Source organism: Panthera leo, chromosome A3, assembly GCF_018350215.1.
Source record: "Panthera leo isolate Ple1 chromosome A3, P.leo_Ple1_pat1.1, whole genome shotgun sequence".
Lineage (NCBI taxonomy): Eukaryota > Metazoa > Chordata > Mammalia > Carnivora > Felidae > Panthera > Panthera leo.
Window position 1 is genome coordinate 91,325,739 of NC_056681.1, and position 19,009 is coordinate 91,344,747.

Below are 19,009 nucleotides of genomic sequence, written 5' to 3' on the forward strand. Positions count from 1 at the left end.
AGGAAGCTCTCTATACACTGCTATAACACATCTTTATGATACGTTGGTTGCTCGCTGAAAAAGGCAAAGTACAAAACAGTATGTATGAAATGCTACCTGTGTATAAAAGGGGAGAGAATGAGACTGTATGTTCATATTTCCTTACCTGTGCACAAAGGACCCTGGAAGGATGCAGAGAAGCCTGATGATAGGTCAAACTTGGGGACTGGATGGAGGGGCAGTTAAAACTTCTCACTATGTATCTTTTTATATTGTTTGATCATGGAGCCATGTTGATTCACTGATTTGTTGAGCATCTAATAGGTGCCAGACTCTATTCTAGAGGCTGAGGAAAGAAACAAAAACCCCAGTGTTCCTGGGAGCTTGTAGTCTATTCAGAGAGATATTAAATAAAATAAACAAATAAAATAGTTGTATGTTAGATGGTAATAAGGTGATAAGGAGAAGAAAACAGTAAAAATAGGAAGGAGGGTAGGAAGTGTCAGATGTGTGCTGGAGGGGAGCAGGCAGGTGGAGTGACCAGAGGGAATTTAACTGAGAAGGTGACTTGAAGGAAGAAACTAAAGGAAATGGAAGAGTGAGCAGGAGGATGTATTATCAATTCAAAACATTAAATTAAAGAGCAATCATTCCATTTAATCTTTCTAACCCTATTAGAAGTTATTCATGAGGCTATTACTATTAATGAGATTATTATCCTCATCATAAATTATTATATTATGATCCCAAGGGGTTGGCTGCACAGAGTTGAAACAAGAAATGTTAACTCCTCCAATCCAAGTGCTGAGATCAAGGGAAACAAAACATGTGTGAGGAGCACACGGATGAGCACCTAAGCCAGGGTGGGGGAGCAAAGAGAGTAAATAGCAGACTCTGAAGACTGCGAGGGAGCTAGCCAGTCGAGGACTGAGGGAAGAATTCTTGGGAAAGGAAATGACTGCCAAAGGCAAAGAGGTCAGAAAAGGCCTAGCAGGTGGTTTAGAATAATTGGAGTGAGGTGTTGGTCAGGGAGGTCTACAACTAAATGACAGCACAGAGAAGTCAAGTTCAGGCACTCAAAGCCCTGGTAAGCCACATAAGAAACTGCAGGTTGGAGAACTTACACTATCCCCAAATCCCTTCTCCCTTACTTGCCTCTGGAGAATGTCTTCTCAACCTCAGCACTATTGACCTCTTGGACCAGTTAATTCTTTGTTGTGGGGGTTGTCTTGTGCATCATAGGACGTTTCTCCACTGATAGATGCTAATAGTAGCCCCACCCCACCCCATTTGTGACAACCAAAAGTGTTTCCAGACATTTCCTGAAATCCCCTGTGGGGCAAAATCACACCTGGTTATGAGTCACTGGTCTAAAAGTTGAAAAAGCTTTGTCATTTTTTTCAGCTAAATGGTCATGTAACAAAGTTTTGGCCAGTGAAATATGAGAAGAGATCTACTGGAATGTCCTTCCTTTTTTTAACCATCTTGAATGAGGGCAAGAGTGACAGCAGCCACTGTGCAGCCAGAATAGAAAGAACATGAAAATCACGGAGATGCTGGTCCCTACATCTTTGAGCCAATGGACCACCTACCTCCAAACTTCTTATGAAGGTAAGATAACTCTTATATGTTTAGGCCACCAAGTTGAGATTTTCTATTATTTGCAGCTTAAAACAATCCTAATTATTAAAACATACAAAAGTGTTTGAACTTCATCCCAGAGATAAGTATTCTAAAGTATTCTAAAAAATAAAAAGAATTACATCATCATCACAGCTACAGTTCAGAAAGATCATTTTGCTATAAAACACAGTCTATGAAGCAAGACTGAAGGCAGGCAGACCATGGGAAATATCATTATGATAAGATAAGCAAAAACTCAGTGGGGCTTGGATCAATTCAATGATGGTGGGAATAAAATGGAGGGGACCCATATGAGAAACACTGAGAGGCAAAATAGATCAACCCTAACCAATTGTATATGGGCAGTGAATAAGGTATACCAAAGACTAGAAATCGTATTTCTGGTAAAACTGATGCCCTAGATGGTACACCAAAGAAAGAACAATTTAAAAAGAAGGACAATATTCCATTGCAGGCCAGGTTGAATTTGAAATGCTTACGGCACACCCAAGTGGTAATGTTCAGGGCATTTAGATACTTAGGTCTAGAAGTCAGAAAAGAATAAGGGAGTAGTAATTTTTAAAATATATGTATGATATAATTCTAAATCTTAAATTCCAATAAAATAACATTATTTATTACAAAAGTGATATCAATGAAGTATAGAATACTTAAGCATACAGCTAAGCAAAAGAAAATTAAAAATGCACAAATGCACTCATAAAATCCCAACATCCAGATATAATTTGCAGTAAAATGTGGTTACATATACATGTGAATATACAAATATAAATGGGATTATATTGTGTATACTATATAGTAACAGGCTTTATTCACTCAACAGCACATCCTTCTGCTTCAATTAATATTCACCCATTTTTCTGATTTTTTACTATTATAAACAGTTCTGAGATCAATTGTTCTCATAGTAAAATGTTTGCCCATGTCCCTAGTTAGGTCCTTAGGATAAATTCCTAGATGTGGAACTGCTGGCTAAATGACACACATGTTTCTAAGGCTTTTGACAGATGTTCCCAAATCATTCTCTAGAGAGGTTGTAGCAATTTACAATTCCATAACACTGTGAGTACTCACTTCCCCACACTGTCTCCAAAATTGAAATTATATACATAATCACTCAAATCTTTGAGAATTTTATAAAATAAAAATATGAACTCATTGCTTTTATTTTGCATTTGTTCAATTGCTAGAACTCAAGCTGTGTGTGTTTTATCAGCAATTTGCATTGTTTCTTTGGCAAACTGCTGATTCTTGTTCTTTGCTACTATTCTTTGAGACACTGATCTTTTATGGATTTGTAAAAACTCTTTATATACTATAAACTTTAGCCCTTCTTCATTAATGCTGCATTTTTTTCTCTTTGTTTGCATTTGTCATTTAATCGTAGGTTACATTTTGATAAATAGGTATTTAAATTACTAGAACTTCCAGGGTTTGAAATGGCTTTGTGATGCATGGGAACAAGATAGTGCTTCAGTCCCACCTGAGGTTTGATACCATGGATTTCCAATGGCTTCCATCTGCAAAGTTGTAGCAGGATTTGGTTACTTCAGTGCAGAGGGAGAAAGGGGAGAAAGTAGGGTTTGCTTAGAGTTAGTGTTTTGCCTGTTGTTTTAATCAGAAGCTGGACAAAGAATAAGGGAGTTGTGTGCATCAGCAAATATGTTGCTGAAATGATGGACCACGTGGACAAAATAAGAGTCAAGTGATGCTCTGGAAGAAATTAGAAGGGATCAGGGGCCCCTGTGTAGTTGAAGACCAGATTCAGCTGAATGAGAACATGAGACAGCTACAAGATTAGGACATGATTTACAATTTTCTTCTAACATACTTTTCATTATTGCCTCCTATCCATTTGTTCTGTTTTCTTCTTTTAAAACAATTATTTTTGTATCTGTTATATCCACCTTCATATTTTAAATTTTCTTAATTCATTTTCTTTACAAGGATTGTTCCCCCATCACACTCAGAATTAATTTTCAGCCATCAAGTCTATTTACTAGATCGAACACATTTTATTTTGGCCACTTTACTTTCCATTTCCTTGCATTCTCTTTTTATTTCAGCCCATATTTACTTAAAAGAAGCATTATCTTCCTGTCTCTCAATCAATATTTAATTCCAGAATATGCGGTTGGAAGGAGGAAGGTTGGAGGGGAGAGAAAAACAGGGCCATGTACTCCTTCGGCTCTAGCAAGATCACAAGACCCACAGTAAACACCAGACCATTCAATGAGTTACCACATTCAATGGTCACAACTCAGGGTCATGCCGGCTGAAATGGAAAACTGCCAGGAACCTCCTGTGCCAAACACAACTCCGAAGTCCAGTAGCCTGTATGTTCTCACCCGAGATACTTTTTTGCAACAGCTGATGTGCAAGTGCCTCTGAGGCCTTGGAACCTCCAGGCCCTCCCTGCCACCACCCACTTCATTTTGGGTTTGTCTTCACTACAGAGTTGAGAGGATCATCATTCAATTGCTTATGAAACAAGATACCAGAGTTTCAAATATCTCTTTTCCAACTCCAGTGCCCTTGCTCCCCAGTACAGCCTTGAAGAAAGAGCAAAGCTGAGATTCCTCTGGGGTTTGGTGCCTGGGGAAGGAGGCTGCGGGCACCAGACTTCCTTAGGGAGGTGAGGGGCTGACTGATGACCCAGGCCTTTACTGACCCAGGACGGGAGAACCCTGGCCTTGAGGCATGTGCAGGCCATGTGCTGCATCTTGCCACCCTGAGAAGTCCTCCTTTCTAAAATTAGGTTGCATATCATCCGAGATCCTCTCTCAAAGAGAAGCCATGAGCTTCCTCTATCCTCAACCCTGGCTCAGATTTGCCACTGTAAATAGAAATGTCAGGTTTTACCTCTGAACTCTGAGGTCACCACACATCAACCCCGGCTAGAGAAGCAGAAAGCAAAATTGGCCCTCTGATTAGAGGAATTCAAATCAGGGCCTCAGCCCCTTCCTTTTTACACAACATCCTGAGACAAGAGGCAAAACAAAACAAAGCCAAAGCAAACTATCAAAAAATAAAATTCACTCAAGCAGCAGAAAATTCGTCTGGTCACTCAAACCATTGAGCATTTTCATGTATTTTTTTTTTAATTTCAGCTTGATTGAGGTATATTTTCATGTATTTTTAAATGGCTTCTCTTATATGAACAGCATATTCTCTATTCTTAAGCATCTTGAGGAGACAGTGAGCTATATTCTTAAGAGTACAACTCTGAATCAAGGAAGGGGCAAGTAACAGACTCTCTCAGACTTACATGCTTCATGTCTTCACATCTCCCAGGAGATTATCAGATACCTCATACAGTCCCACAAACACATGCTCCCCACACAAACACACTCACACACACACACTCACATACACACACCTGGGTGGGGCTGAGAACCACGGCACAGAAATAAGCAGGCTGAGGATACTCCATGAGCCTCTCTCACCTGGAGTCAAGTGCACAATGACAAGTAATAATAGCCTCAGGCTACTTTATTCACTCACTTGAGCCCCAAGGAAACCAAATATTTTTAGCAAGATAAAACTTTGAAAGCCCACCCCCCCCCCCCGAAATCATCTGCTGAATTAGAGAATACCAAGCTTAACTGTCAAACCAGAAGATCTTTCATCTCAAAATTCAGCACAGCAGGATCCCTCCACTTTGTGTAGCATTTCTCTTCTGAGTATAAGGCCATTGATAGCCACTCAGGAGATACCCTCAGCCCTCAACCCTGGCCCAGACGAGACTGGACAACTACCTGAGACAAAGGAATAGGCCGCCAGGATGTTGCTGAGCAAAGCCATGTCCACACACTCGGCAATCACCAGCTCTGTGCTACGGCAGAAGGGCAGCCTCGACGTGGCATCCAGAGAGAAGCTTCCTGGAAATGCTTCAGCTGGATCAAGGTGGCACCTCCCTCGCTTCTCTTCTGTTTGGAAACACAAAGTAAGTGATGAGAACACATTCTGCTTTTCTGAGGCCATGTTCCAGGTAGCCTGGGCTCAACAACAAAGACCCAGTCCCCTAAATGCCAACCAGCCTTCCCAGCCAGGGATCTGGGGTCTTGTCCTCCTTTGCTCTGCAAGCTTCATGGCTTTCAAGGAAGTAGCAGCTCTGTACATTTCTGTTTTTCCTGGACCTTCCCCTCTCTCTTCCCCATCTCCTCCCCAGTTCCCTTTTTAACACTTCTCCTTCACCTTCCCTGCAACTTTCTATTGCATTCTGTCTGGCTCGCCTTGGAAGCACAGCCCATCATTACTTCAATCGCTCATTGTAACCCCAAGCAGCAGCCCACTCCTTGCCTGGCTCTGCTTTCTCCTGCACTGACAGTCCTTGTGTACTTTGATCCGTTTGCCTCATCCTACAGGTCACCAAATGTGCGTCTTTGGCAATGGGTCAGAGCTGACTATCGCAGAACTGCCAGAGTGGTTCCAGTTCTAAAATGCCCACAAGAACTTGGGAGCTTGAGCCCACTCCCTGCCCGCAGTTCCATGACTCCACCTGTGACCAGGAATGCGCCAACCAGCAGAATGGTCCCACCAGGGTTCAGAACAAGGACTTGGGATCTCAGTGTTAAGTGGCTCAGCCTCCGGCTGCTGGAGCACATCGTCTCTGCAGCTGCTGCTGCTGCAGCTCAGACCTGGCATTCTTATCACCCAGTTCACTCAGCAAAACCCTCGCTGAGATAAAGGGAGAAAGAAATAGCAAAGACCCTGACAACTCCTATTCAATGCTGCTCTAGGCTGAGGATGGGGAACTGAGTCACAGTGCGTGGAGGGATGTCAGGTTGGGGAAAGCTAAAGAAGCAGAGGACTCCAGTCCTTGGAGAAGAAGCAGGTTCTCAGGTGGGTTATGGCCTCAGTAACGTGGACCACACAAGGGGGCCTGGGGAGCTGCAGTTCCACAGGCGGATGGAATGGGTCACAACAGAGAAGACAACTCACGTTCTGGTGGATTCCAGTGGGCTCAGGGAAAACCAAAGCAAGGAAAGAAAGACCAGTGCACAGGTAAGACAGAAATAACCACAAGGTCATTGGAGCAGCCAGAGGCCCAGGAATGGCAGGATGAGGAGTTGGAGCTTCAGGGGCTGTGAGAGGGGCCGGCTACTGCTGAGGGACCCTGCATCTCTGAGCCAGAGCCCTGGGCCGTAGTCAACAGCCACTGGAGTTCTTAAAAGGTCACAACTATATGATACAAGTGAATAGTTGGAACCACCGCTCTGAGTTCAGAGACTGTTCTGCAGATCTGAGGACTTCAGGACCCAGGAAGAGAGTGAAGTCACTGGGAAATGTCTGAGCATGTAGTGGTATAAAACTATTTCAGATCCATTCCCTCCTATCTTTCCCCACTAATTCTACCATAGCACAAGTCTCGCCAGTTCATTTCTGGGAGTTTTGCTTCACCTAATCCTTCTGCTAACAAATTCTTCCTGCCCAATCTAGTGCACACTCTCACCAACTGGGCCATCTTGATAAAGTACAAACATAATCACTTCACTCCACAGCCCAGCCCTTCAACTAATCCCCATTAAACTTCTTCGCACAATACACAGACACTTCCACAATATCTGACTCCTACCTTAGCTCCTAATTCATCTCCTCGAGTCTGCACCCACACGCATATACACAGAAATGTCAACATGCCTAATGTTCCAACATTACCAGCTTACTTTTAGTTCCCCAAACATATCAAGCTCTTTTATCTTTTCATGCATTTGATCATGCTTTTCCTTTTGTCTAAAATGCCCCCTGCTCCCCTTATCTGTCTGGCAAATGTTTCCTTTAAAAGAGAATTCAAAAGTCCTATGGCAGTCTCAGAATCCCAATGACTTTCTTTTCCAGAAATAGAAAAGTCCATACTAAAGTTCATATGGAATCTCAAGGAATCTCAAGTAGCCAAAAGAATCTGGAAAAAGAACTGCGTTGGAAGTCTCATACTTTCTGATTTCAAAATTTATTACAAAGCTACAATAATCAAAACAATGTAGTACTGAAATAAAGACAGACATATGGACCAATTGGAATAGAACAGAGAGATCAGAAATAAACCTTTACATATATGGTCAGATGATTTTCAACAGCAATGCCAAGACCATTCAATGAGGAAAAACAGTCCTTTCAACAAATGGTGTTGAGAGAACTGAGTATCCACATGCAAAAGAATGAGGTCCAACCCTTACCTTATACCATATTAAAAATTTAACTAGAAATGGGTCAAAGACTTAAATGGAAGAACTAAAATTATACAATTTTTAAGAGAATGCATATGAGAAAAGTTTTATGACACTGGATTTGACAACAATTTCTTAGATAAATGCTGAAAGCACAGGAAACAAAAGTTAAAATAGATAAACTGGGCTACATCAAAACTTAAGACTTCTGTGCATCAAAGGGTGCAATCAGCAAAGTGCAAAGGCAACCCGCAAAATGGAAGAAAATGTTTGCAAGTAATATATCTGATTGGGGGATAATATGCAGATAATATAAAGAACTCCTAGAAAATCAACAACAAAAAATCAAACAACCTGATTAAAAAATAGGCAAATGACCTGAATAGATATTTCTCCAAAGAAGATACACAAATGATCAATAAACTAATGAAAAGATCCCCAACATCACTAATCACTAGGGAAATGCAAATCAAAACTACAATGAGATACCACCTCACACCCATTAGGATGGCTAGTATAGAAGGAAGGAAGGAAGGAAGAAAGGAAGGAAGGAAGGAAGGAAGGAAGGAAGGAAGGAAGGAAGGGAGGGAGGGAGAGAGGAAGGGAAGGAAGAAGGAAGATGAATGGATAAACAAAATATGGTATATACATACAATGGAATATTACAGACTTAAAAGGAAGAAAATTCTTTTTTTAAGGTCTTATTTATTTATTTATTTATTTAATATGAAATTTATTGTCAAATGGTTTCCATACAACACCCAGTGCTCATTCCAACAGGTGCCCTCCTCAATGCCCATCACCCACTTTCCCCTCCCTCCCACCCCCCATCAACCCTCAGTTTATTCTCAGTTTTTAAGAGTCTCTTATGGTTTGCCTCCTTTCCTCTCTGTAACTTTTTTCCCCTTTAAAAGGAAGGAAATTCTGACACGTACTACAACATGGATGAACCCCGAGGACATTCTGATAAGTGAAATAAATCAGTCACAAAAGAACTGTAATGAACCAAAATACTATAGGATTCAACATTTATGAAGTAACTAGAGTAGTCATATTCACAGAGACATAAAGTAGAATGGTGGCTGCCCGTGGTTAGGGAAAGGGAAGAATTGGAAGTTACTGTTTAGTGGGTACAAGGTACAAAGTTTCAGTTTTGCAAGATGAAAAGTATTCTGGAAATGGATGCTTGCACAACAGTGTAAATGCACTTAATGCCATTGAACTGTAAGTTTAAAATGGTTAAGATGGTAAATTTTGTTTTATATATATTTTACCACAATTTCAAAATAATAGTAATAAGGTGTTAATGAGGTACAACGGTGAATTCTGAAGGTTAATCCATTTAAAAAATCCTGCAATCTAATTTTGGTTTCAAGTTAATAGGAATGGTAGCAGAATTATTTTATGCTGATATTAAAATTGAAGTCAATTAAATTCTAATTTATACCACATTATGAATATAGTTTAATTACAAGTAAAAGATGTAATTTCACTTATTAAAAAATTGGATAGTAAATAATCTATCACATTAAGAGATTCAGAGGAAAAATATATCACATCATTACAGGCAAAAATATGTTTGTGTAAAATTCAATAAATATTCATGATTGAGGGGGCAAAAAAACAAGGTCCACTGCAGTAAAGCTCCAAATCACTCAAACCCTTTTTTTTTTTGGCTATCAAAGTCTCCAAGTATTCTTCTAATATTGCATCTATGATAGTGTAATTGGAGTGATCAGTTTACAGGTTTTCTTCTAGACTGAAAAGGCATCTGACGTATCCTTGTTACCTAAGCATCCAACACGGTGCCTGATGAAAGGAGACTCACAGTAAATGCTGGCTAGCCGAAAACCAAAAAGAGCATTTAGGCATGAGTTTTGTATGCATAAGTCTCTGAGGGTGTTTCTAAGCCACCTAGAACACCAAATGATACCAGGGCTGTGACTGGCTCTGAGCAGGCTGACTTATCACTAAAATTCTTCTGTATCTCCTACTGTGATGGTTAATTTTATGAGTCAACCTGACTGGCTATGGGGTGCCCAGATTAATCATTATTTCTGGGTGTGTGTGTGAGGGTTTTTCCAGATGAGGTTAACATTTGAACCTGTGGACTCACAAAAGTAGACCTCTGTCCCCAATGTGGGTAGGCATTATTCAGTCTGTTTAGGACCTAATGGAATGAAAGGCAGAGGGAGGACAAATCTGACCCTTTTTTCCTGTCTTACTGTTTGGGTGGAGACATCTCATTTCATCTTCTCCAGCTTCAGATTGGATTTTCGCCATTGGTTCTCAGGCCTCCATACTTTAACTGAATGATACCACAGGCTCTCTTGGGTCTCCAGCTAGCAGACGGCAGAGCCTGGGACTTCTCAGTCTCCATAATCACATATATATATCCTATGAATAGGATATATATACCCTACTGGTTCTGTTTCTCTGGGGAACCCTGATTGATACACCTACCAATATGAAGGTGAGGGGCATGAAGCATTCATCCACCCCCAAGTACAATTTGTGGTCTGTTCCTCAAGGAAGTCCCTTACCACTGGTTAGCTCCTAGAATCAATGATTCTCAACTTTGGGTAGTTTGCCCCCCAGGGCAAATGCAATATGTGGAAATTTGGCAATATGTGGAAACATTTTTGGCTGTCACAATTGCAGTGGGAGGTTGATATTGGCATCTGGTAGGTAGGAGGGAAGGATATGCTAAACATCCTACAATGCACAGGATAGTTCCCCACAACAAAGAACTAAATGGCCCAAAATGGGAATGTATCAAGTTTGAGAAACCCTGTTCTGAAATAAACATCATTCCTTCATTGACCAGTCTAAGTGACTCTCAGTGTTTGTGAACCTCGTGCTCATCACCAGTACCGTCAGGAAGGTGTCAGAGAGAGGGGTTGCTTGGCAGGCCTTGATCAGGACATGAGTGCAAGGTCTGGGCCAACAACTCAATATTCATAGTAACCAGAAGTGAATGGGTTCTTGGAGAATAGCTCACATTAACCAAGCCCTCAAGGGAACACATCAACCAATAGCAGTTTATTAATTCGTAACTGGAGAGTCAACTGGCACAAGAGCTAAATCAGATCCTCTTCTAGACAAGTGGATCCTGGTGATTATCATGGCAAGGGCAAAACTGCAACCAAGGAGCTGCATATTTTCAAAGACAAGGCTTTCTCCTGGTGATAACCCATCAGATTAATCCCACACTATTCTGGGGAAAATCATGTGTAGAGAGGACACTCCAGGACCAGTCAACCAGAATCACAGCACATTCTCTTTGGGCAGAACCCACCAGTTCTTACAATTCTTACTCTCTGACAGCTTTCTTTCATCCCTGACCTAAAACTCCTCCTAATTACCGACTAACTGCAACACAATTGAACAACCACAGCTTCTGTCCATCACTTACATCTCATAATTTTGTCTCCCTGAACACATGCTAGTCTCTTGATGAAGATGACAGCCTGTCTATGAGCACCATCTCGTAGACTGAATGGCTAATTGTATGTATCATATGCTATTTTCACAGGCTTCCATTCTAGAGGCAACCTCATTTCCAGTGGTACAAAATCATATTCTCTGGAACCTTGAGTCCACTCATTTATATTGAGTGTAATCACTGAATGTATAAAATAGAATGTGCCAGGTGATGATACGTTTCATCTTATACTTTAGTAGCAGCAATGAGTAGGCTCTGGTGTGTTAGCCCCCATGCAGGTTACTATCTCATTACATAGTGTGCAGAGGGTAGTAAAAACTCGTTATCCCCTTAGCTACCTGGGGAGAGATGTGCTGTCAGGAACAGAGGATTATCTGGCAAAAACAGTTCATCCCTGCTGATGCTGGTGTGAGGCAGTAAAGGTTCTGAAACTTGGTTGGCCTCAGTTGGCTTCTCAAGTTCTGAAAGAAAAGAGAAATGGCACAGAAAACATCAGAAAGCCATCACATGCTCAGGAGACCACATCATGCCTTAGACCTAGTGTCGTCATGCACCTCACAGAGAAGCCCAGATGATGTTTACCTGGACCTCTGAAAAGATGGAATAGCATCTCTGGAGAGGATAAAGCCCACTGCCAGATTTTAATGTGGAATTTGAACCAGACAGCCAAAGAAACTAAACTCCCAAGTTCATAGAAAGGGAAGCAAGGGGTAAAAGATCAGAGATGCTTGCTTCCTCTTTCCTCCAGTCAGCCAAAGCCCACAAAACAGCCAGAATGGGATGTGTCCACGTGGCCCCTCACCACTGAAATTTTCAGGCCAGCATCTCCCTGGAACAGGAAGGGAGGAAATTCGGTTCCCAGATAGCAGTGCCCAGATGGGCCATGAAATGAAGCCTCATGCAGCTCTGTGTAGGCACAAAAAACCTGGAAATGCTGATGTGTGACTTCGCACAGCCAGAAGTCTCAAGGCCTCTAGCTATGTTCAGCCCAGCTAGGGAGGCCAGCGGGAGTCCCTGAAACAACTGAATCCCACACAGCTTCTTTATGTTGCCAGCTTCACTGAAAAGTGTGCAGAAGGACTGGAGTCCATCCCGGAGTCCCTCTGCTCCACGCCTACACACTGTACCCACGCATTCGGTTGTCCGCACCACTTCCTGCCGACTCCTGCCGCATGTGACTTCTGCTGGTTTATTTATGTCTTCTAGATACTTATCCCAGCTGCCTCAGCCTCACAGAGAATTTGTGGCACTTTCCTATCTCCATTTGCCTCGTGAAGAAATTAAGGGCAAGAACGAAAAGGAAACTTGAAGCACAGAACTGATAGCTCTTTAGAGACTCAGGCACCAAAGGGTGGAAGCAGGTCTTTGATGCCCACTCACCCTCCCCTCTACACTATTGAAAACCACGCAAGAGCTGACGCCAACTTGGCCACATGGAGTCTGAGATGCAAAGGCTTGAATGGAAAAAGAGCTCCTACACCACAGGATGGGAAGAGGATACACATGGTCCCGGAGAAATTATTGCACAGAGAGAAACCTGCTTTTCTCTGCAGGACTGATAAACACCGTGACACATCCAACATGCTAGCCTACCAGCCACTTGGCTTCCTTTGCTCCATCAAACTTCCCCTCCAACCCACTGCAGCAAACCATTTCCAGGGACACATCTGGAAAGGCGCAACCTCTGAAATCTGGGCTGCGAGCTCCTTAAGAGCAGGGACCATGTCTTCATTCTGCTCTTTGTTCCTAGGCCCTCCCATAGTGACTATGGGTGACTGACTCACACTCAGAAATCCCACTCTCCAACCAGAACCAGAACCTTATATCTTCCTACTTCTTTCACCACTGGAATCAAGGATGAGGCAGAGAATTCTTAGGCTTGACACCAAAATTACATTCCAAAACAGGGAAAATTGATAACTTGGACACCATCAAAATTAAACACATTTCCTCTGTGTTAAGAGGATGAAAAGACAAACTATAGGGTTGGGGGTGGGGGGGGGGGTTGCAAATTATTTATCTGCCAAAAGAAATAGTATGTAGAATATATAAAGAATCTTCAAAAATAGTGAGAACATCAAATGTTGATAAGGATGTAGAAAAATGGATCACTCATACATTGTTCATGGAAATGTAAAATGAAACAGCCACTATGGAAAACAATTTGGCAGTTTCTTAAAAAAACATACAAACATACAACCAGCAACTGCATTGCTCCTTGGCATTTATCTCAGAGACATGAAGACTTAGGTTCACACAAAATCCACATAGGTATTTATAGCAGCTGTATTTGTAATAGCTCCAAACTGGAAACAACCCAAATTTCCTACAATGAGTGAATATTTAAACAAAATGTGGTACATCCATGACATAGGATACTACTCAGAAAAGCAAAACAAAACAAAACAAAATCTTAACTCATGCAACAACCTGGATGAATCTTCAAAAAATTATGCTGAGTGAAAAAATTCAATTTCAGAAGGTTGCATATTGTATGGTTTCACTTATATAAGATTCTTGTAGTGTCAGATTATAGAAATGGGGAACAAATTAGTGGTTTCAGGGGCTAAGGAGGGGGTGGGGTCAGAAGGGTGGTGAGCACACCTATAAGAGAGAAACAGGGGGAGGCTTGTGATGATGGAAATGTTCTGCATCTTGACTGTATCAGTGACAACATCCTGGCTGTGGTCATTGTACTACAGTCTTGCAAATTTTTATCATTAGGGAAACTGGTTCAATGGAACATAGGCTCCCTGTATTATTTCTTACAATTGCATGTAAATCTGAAACCGTCTCCAGAGTCATCCTGAATCATAATTTTCACATTAAAGTTTAAAAAGCATGAATCCAAAAGACTCAACCAAGATATCAGGGGAAATTCAAAATTCTTTCTTATAAGCAACAGTTGAAGGGAAGAGAATTTCATCTGGGGAAATCTTGGAGAATGAGATGGTGAGAGTTTCCTTCTTCTAGAATATGAAGGGATTATGCAGAAGAAATTAGACTTGGTTCATGCAGCACCAATGAACAGAACACAGGCTAATGTAGGGAAAACCTCATAAGCTTCAGGATCAGGCCTGAATTTAAACCTCAGCTCCACCATCCCCTATCTTTAAGACTGAGACAAGTTAGTTGACCTTATCATTAAAATGAGGCTGATTCCTATCTCAACCCATCAGTCAGCATGGAAGCAGAGAAACAAAAACTGTTTCAAGAATTTTCAACAGAAAGAATTTAATGCAGGGAACTGATTACAATGATAAAGATAGAAATGCAGGTGGAAGGTGAGAGAGAGGCTAAAATGTGAAGCCTCACATAAGAGATGACAAATTCGAGGGTTAAAGTACTTCTGAAATTGACATGACTTTTAAAGCTTATTTATTTTGAGACAGAGAGCAGTGGAAGGGCAGAGAGAGAAGAAGAGAGAGAATCCTAAGCAGGCTCCTCACTATCAGCAAGGAGCCCGATGTGGGGCTTGAACTCATGAACTGTGAGATCATGACCTAAGCTGAAATCAAGAGTTGGACACTTAATCAACTAAGCCACCCAGGCACCCCTCAAATTGACATGAGTTTTAAAAGATGAAATTAGTTGGAGTAAGGTTGTATGGGGTGGGACCATGAGGCAATCAAGAGAGCAGCAAAATTGGACAGCAGACAGTTGAAGGGACAAAGGGAGGACGCAGTGTTGCCCAAGAGCCGGGTCACCAGGAAGAATCTGGAATCACAGAGATGTGGCCACTACTAGAGGAGATGCTTGAGGAAGAGACGGAGGGAGAAAACATTGGCTTCCTCCTTTCCTCTACCCTCTAACGTCCCAGTGGTGCCTCCATGGGCCGAACCCAGCAGGAAACCAGAGCACCCTTGAGGCTGAGAAAGGCAGCCTGCAGGTTGGCTCCTGCTGTCCAAGATAGAACAGGGATCAGGAGGCAAATAGGCCCAGTCTGGTGCGCTTCTGGGTGTTTGTGAGGATACAGAGTATGTAAATGCCTGGCACATAGTAGGTGCTCAATAAATAGTAATTCCAACTTTTATGCGCCGGTGTTATATGATAAGCATTTAGAAGCACATTTTCTCATCACTTTATATCTAAATATATAGTAACACAAGCTGGGATATCTGGCTCATGCCACATGGACTCTGCCAAGAGTGCTTTTTTTTTTTTTTTCCAAATGGGCTACATATCTGAGAAATGTGAAAAGCAGCCCTGTCCTAGAGTTTCATTGTATAAAGCAAATGTTGAATTTCCACAGCTGCTGGCTTCCGCCTACCCAGAGGAACAGTTTCAGTGAAATATTAATCTCATAGAAAGCCACACTGGGGTAAGACTGCACAGTAATTCAAGCAGCATGTGCAAAATTTATTTAGTGTTGGCCAGGGATGGTTTTAATTATGTGAAGTCTTCAGAATGAGAAGAAAGTGACTGAAGATGCTTGACTAAATCAGTCACAGAGGCTCTGGATGCTCCCAGCACCCTCCCCAGTTTCGGTTTATTTCTGCAGGCCCCAAACCACAAACACAAAGGAAGCTTCCATGGAACAGGATTACAGCACTGCCAGCACCCAGGTGCAACCAGCAGCAGAAATGGCCAAGACAGGAAACATCAGCACCAGCAGTGCAGAGACCTCCATGTAGCATGAAGGTCAGGTGTCCAGGTGTGGGAGGATAACCAGGGCGGGACAGAGGGAGGCAGGATGGAAGATGCTTTCATCAAAGGTCCCAGGTGGATGCAGGGTGCAGAGTGTGCTTGCTGTGCACCTGCTGGACACCTCTCATTTCCTGGAAGTCACTTGGGGAGGTATGGTGTTGCACTTGAAGTAGCACTTGGGAGCTGAGAGAGGGCCTGTACCCATCCCTAAGGAACACATGTGCCCTGAGGACTGGACTTTGCAGATAGCAAAGTGGAGCCAGTCCTGTGGGCCTTAAAAATAGGCACCGGCCAGAAGCCACAAGGTGTCCCCTAAGCTGGTGGGAAAAAAAAACCCAGGAAGGCAGCCTCCAGGGCCCTGGCACCAGCCTGGAGACAGGGGCTTCTGGCCCAGGAAGGCCTAGATGAGTGAGAAATAACAAAGAGAACACAAATTTGCAAAGGAGATGGATGAGCAAAGGCTGGTCCTGTGAGGGTTTGGAGATGAACAACAAGGTTCTCATCATCAGCCCTAGGTCAGCCCATCAGGGGGTCAGTATTTAGTGCCTCAAGTCAGATAAGGTGCCAAAGCCAGGCTTGGTCGTAGCTGAGAGGAGTGACCTGACAGAGGAGTCCAAAACGCTGAGGTTGGACAAGGGAGAATGGGAGTCTCCACTTGGATTTGTCAGAGATCTCTCCAGCCCATTGTGTCCTAAATTCATTCCTCGCCCACCCGTTTCCTCTTTTCTCTACAGTGTTCATAATATCCTGAACCTCCCAATCACTCGGGTTCAAACTTGGGGGTTATCATGAGCCCTTCCTCTCTCTTGCCCTGAAAATTCTACCTCCTATCCCTTCTGACTCTCCGTGCTCTCGGCCACTTGCCTAACTCAAAAAAGCCTCCCACCCAACCTCCCCTCCCCCCCACCCACCGCCAGCATCATACACAGGAGCCAGGCTGAGCACTAGGAAACTGTTCTAATAATGCCACTCCTCTGTCCTAAAATCATCTCCTACACAGTAAAATTCTTTTCAATAACAGCCCAATGTCAAGCAAATAGAATCACTCTCTTCTTTGTATACTTCCCAACCAGTTCCACCTCTGGGTTTTACTCTGCTAAATGTACTTCTCTACATTATTACATTTCTGAGTCCTACCCATCCTTCAGGATCCACATCACATCACCTCCTGCAAGAACATTCTTTGATCTTCCCCTGCATACATAATTGTTCTCCCTTTCGGACTTCTATAACCCTGTGTGCCAATCTTCTGCATATAGTAAAAGCATGTGCTTTTTAAAAAATATTTTGCACTAGGCTATAAGCTGTTTGAAAAGAGGGGCCTTACATCATATTTTCCTTCATGGAGGAAGTATAGGAAAACCCTGGAACATAAAGTCTGTCCAGTTTGTAATAATTGTAAAGAAGTGTGGGGGAATACCACTGGAAAGGAAGAGAGCAAAACTGGAGTCGTGCTGTGATCCTGGAGTGATAACTGCAGGTACTTGGGAGTCATCAGTTGGTATGTGCCCTGACGAAGCACACCAAATGTAGAGGACAAGGTCCATGGCTGGACTCTAGAGGGAACCAGCCTGCCACTGTCAGCTGCAGAAAGAAGAAACTGTCATGTGGACTGGCAGGAAGTGGTCAGACAGAATCACAACATTCCTACCACACTGGGCCTGAAAAGAATTCCAGCCCTGTTGGTCAGCCATACTGACATGTCTTGAATCTCTGACAGAATCCTGCGTGGCTTTCTCTTTAGAACTGCAAGTAAGGGGCACCTGGGTGGCACAGCTGGTTAAGACTCTGACTTCAGCTCCGGTCACGATCTCACAGTTAATGAGTTTGAGCCCCGTGTCAGGCTCTGTGCTGACAGCTCAGAGCCTGGAGTCTGCTTCGGATTCTGTGAGTCCCTCTTTCTCTGTCCCTCCCCCACTCACACTGTCTGTCTGTTTGTCTGTCTGTCTCTCTCTCCCCAAAATAAGTAAACATTAAAAAAAAAAAAAAAAAAAGAATTGCAAGTAGGGCTGGACATGTGGGCAGACTTGTGGCTCCTTAATCAAGACCATCATTAAAAAAGGCAATCCACTTGCCGTGTTATTCCTAACCAGTATTCCTCACACAGAGGCTTTGGTCCACCACCAGAGGCACTTCCCCCAAGTCCAGGCTATCTGAGGCATCTGCAAATGTGGAGAACTCAGAAATAACGCCCCACCGAGGAACATGCAAATGGGAACAAGACACATTCCTAGTCATCTGATTCTTTTTTGTGTGGGCCTCCTGGTCCCCAGCTGACTTCTCCGTTCACTACAGTTAACGCCAGAGGATAGATCAGAAGGGTGGAGCAAAATCCCTGAGTTCAGGGAGTCTGCAAGGCCAGTTTAGTCCCTCGGGGAGATGAAGGAATGAGAAAGTCTAGGTAGGGGGTGTGCCAGCCTTCCTTGGCAGGAACCACGTCAGTCCTTGGAGGCGGGCAGCTTCCACCTGAGCCCTTCCTGATGGCTATTTGCCAGGGGCAGCTAGTCCCACAGCCACACAGGACCTGCTCTGTGCCACTGCAATTCAAGTCAACACAAGGCTTGAGCATCTGGAAGGTGAACATTCCCAAGCGGGGCAGACGTCTCTCTGATTCCAACAGGGAGGCCCTCCCAAGCCAGCTCCGGCAGCTTCCCTGAAACCACAGCTGTCTTACACCTTACTCTGATACACTGGAGCCCAACCTACATGTTTCGAAGGTTCTACAAATGTTTGAATCAAATTACATTTTTAAAAATGTTTTTCAAACCAGAAGCAGATACAGTCACGTGTGTGATAGGCCAAGCGTGAACAATCGCAGACCCCATGAACTACAGGTCAACACACTTATGCTCACTTCGGAATAAAAGGTTCTCCTGCCAAAACCGTGCATATGTTTGAACACATGTAATTAATTAGGAAAGCTGCAGTTCCAAAAAATGTCTTTTAACAATTCAGACCGCAGCAAGTCTCCTCATGCTGCAAAATCGGATGTGTAGATACTGCCACCCTGGGTCACGTGGGCCATGCTCAGTTAAATGCCAGGCAACCCTCAGGGGAACCATGGAGTGCTTGCTCATATATAGATCTAAGAGTGAACGGTACAGCAAGGAGTGACCACACAACA

The 19,009-nt window shown here is 43.0% G+C and overlaps 1 protein-coding gene across 1 annotated transcript in view; it reads right to left on the reverse strand.

Moving 5' to 3' along the window:
• The window catches only part of EVA1A (eva-1 homolog A, regulator of programmed cell death), a 47,329-nt gene that overhangs the window by 11,979 nt on the left and 16,341 nt on the right, over positions 1 to 19,009 (reverse strand). Inside the window, exons 2-3 of the mRNA XM_042932814.1 lie at positions 11,577 to 11,699; positions 5,382 to 5,552 (exon numbers count right to left, since the gene is read on the reverse strand). Of these exons, the coding sequence (XP_042788748.1) occupies positions 5,382 to 5,427 (46 nt within the window). The 5' untranslated portion in view covers positions 5,428 to 5,552; positions 11,577 to 11,699. The remainder of the gene's footprint in view (positions 1 to 5,381; positions 5,553 to 11,576; positions 11,700 to 19,009) is intronic.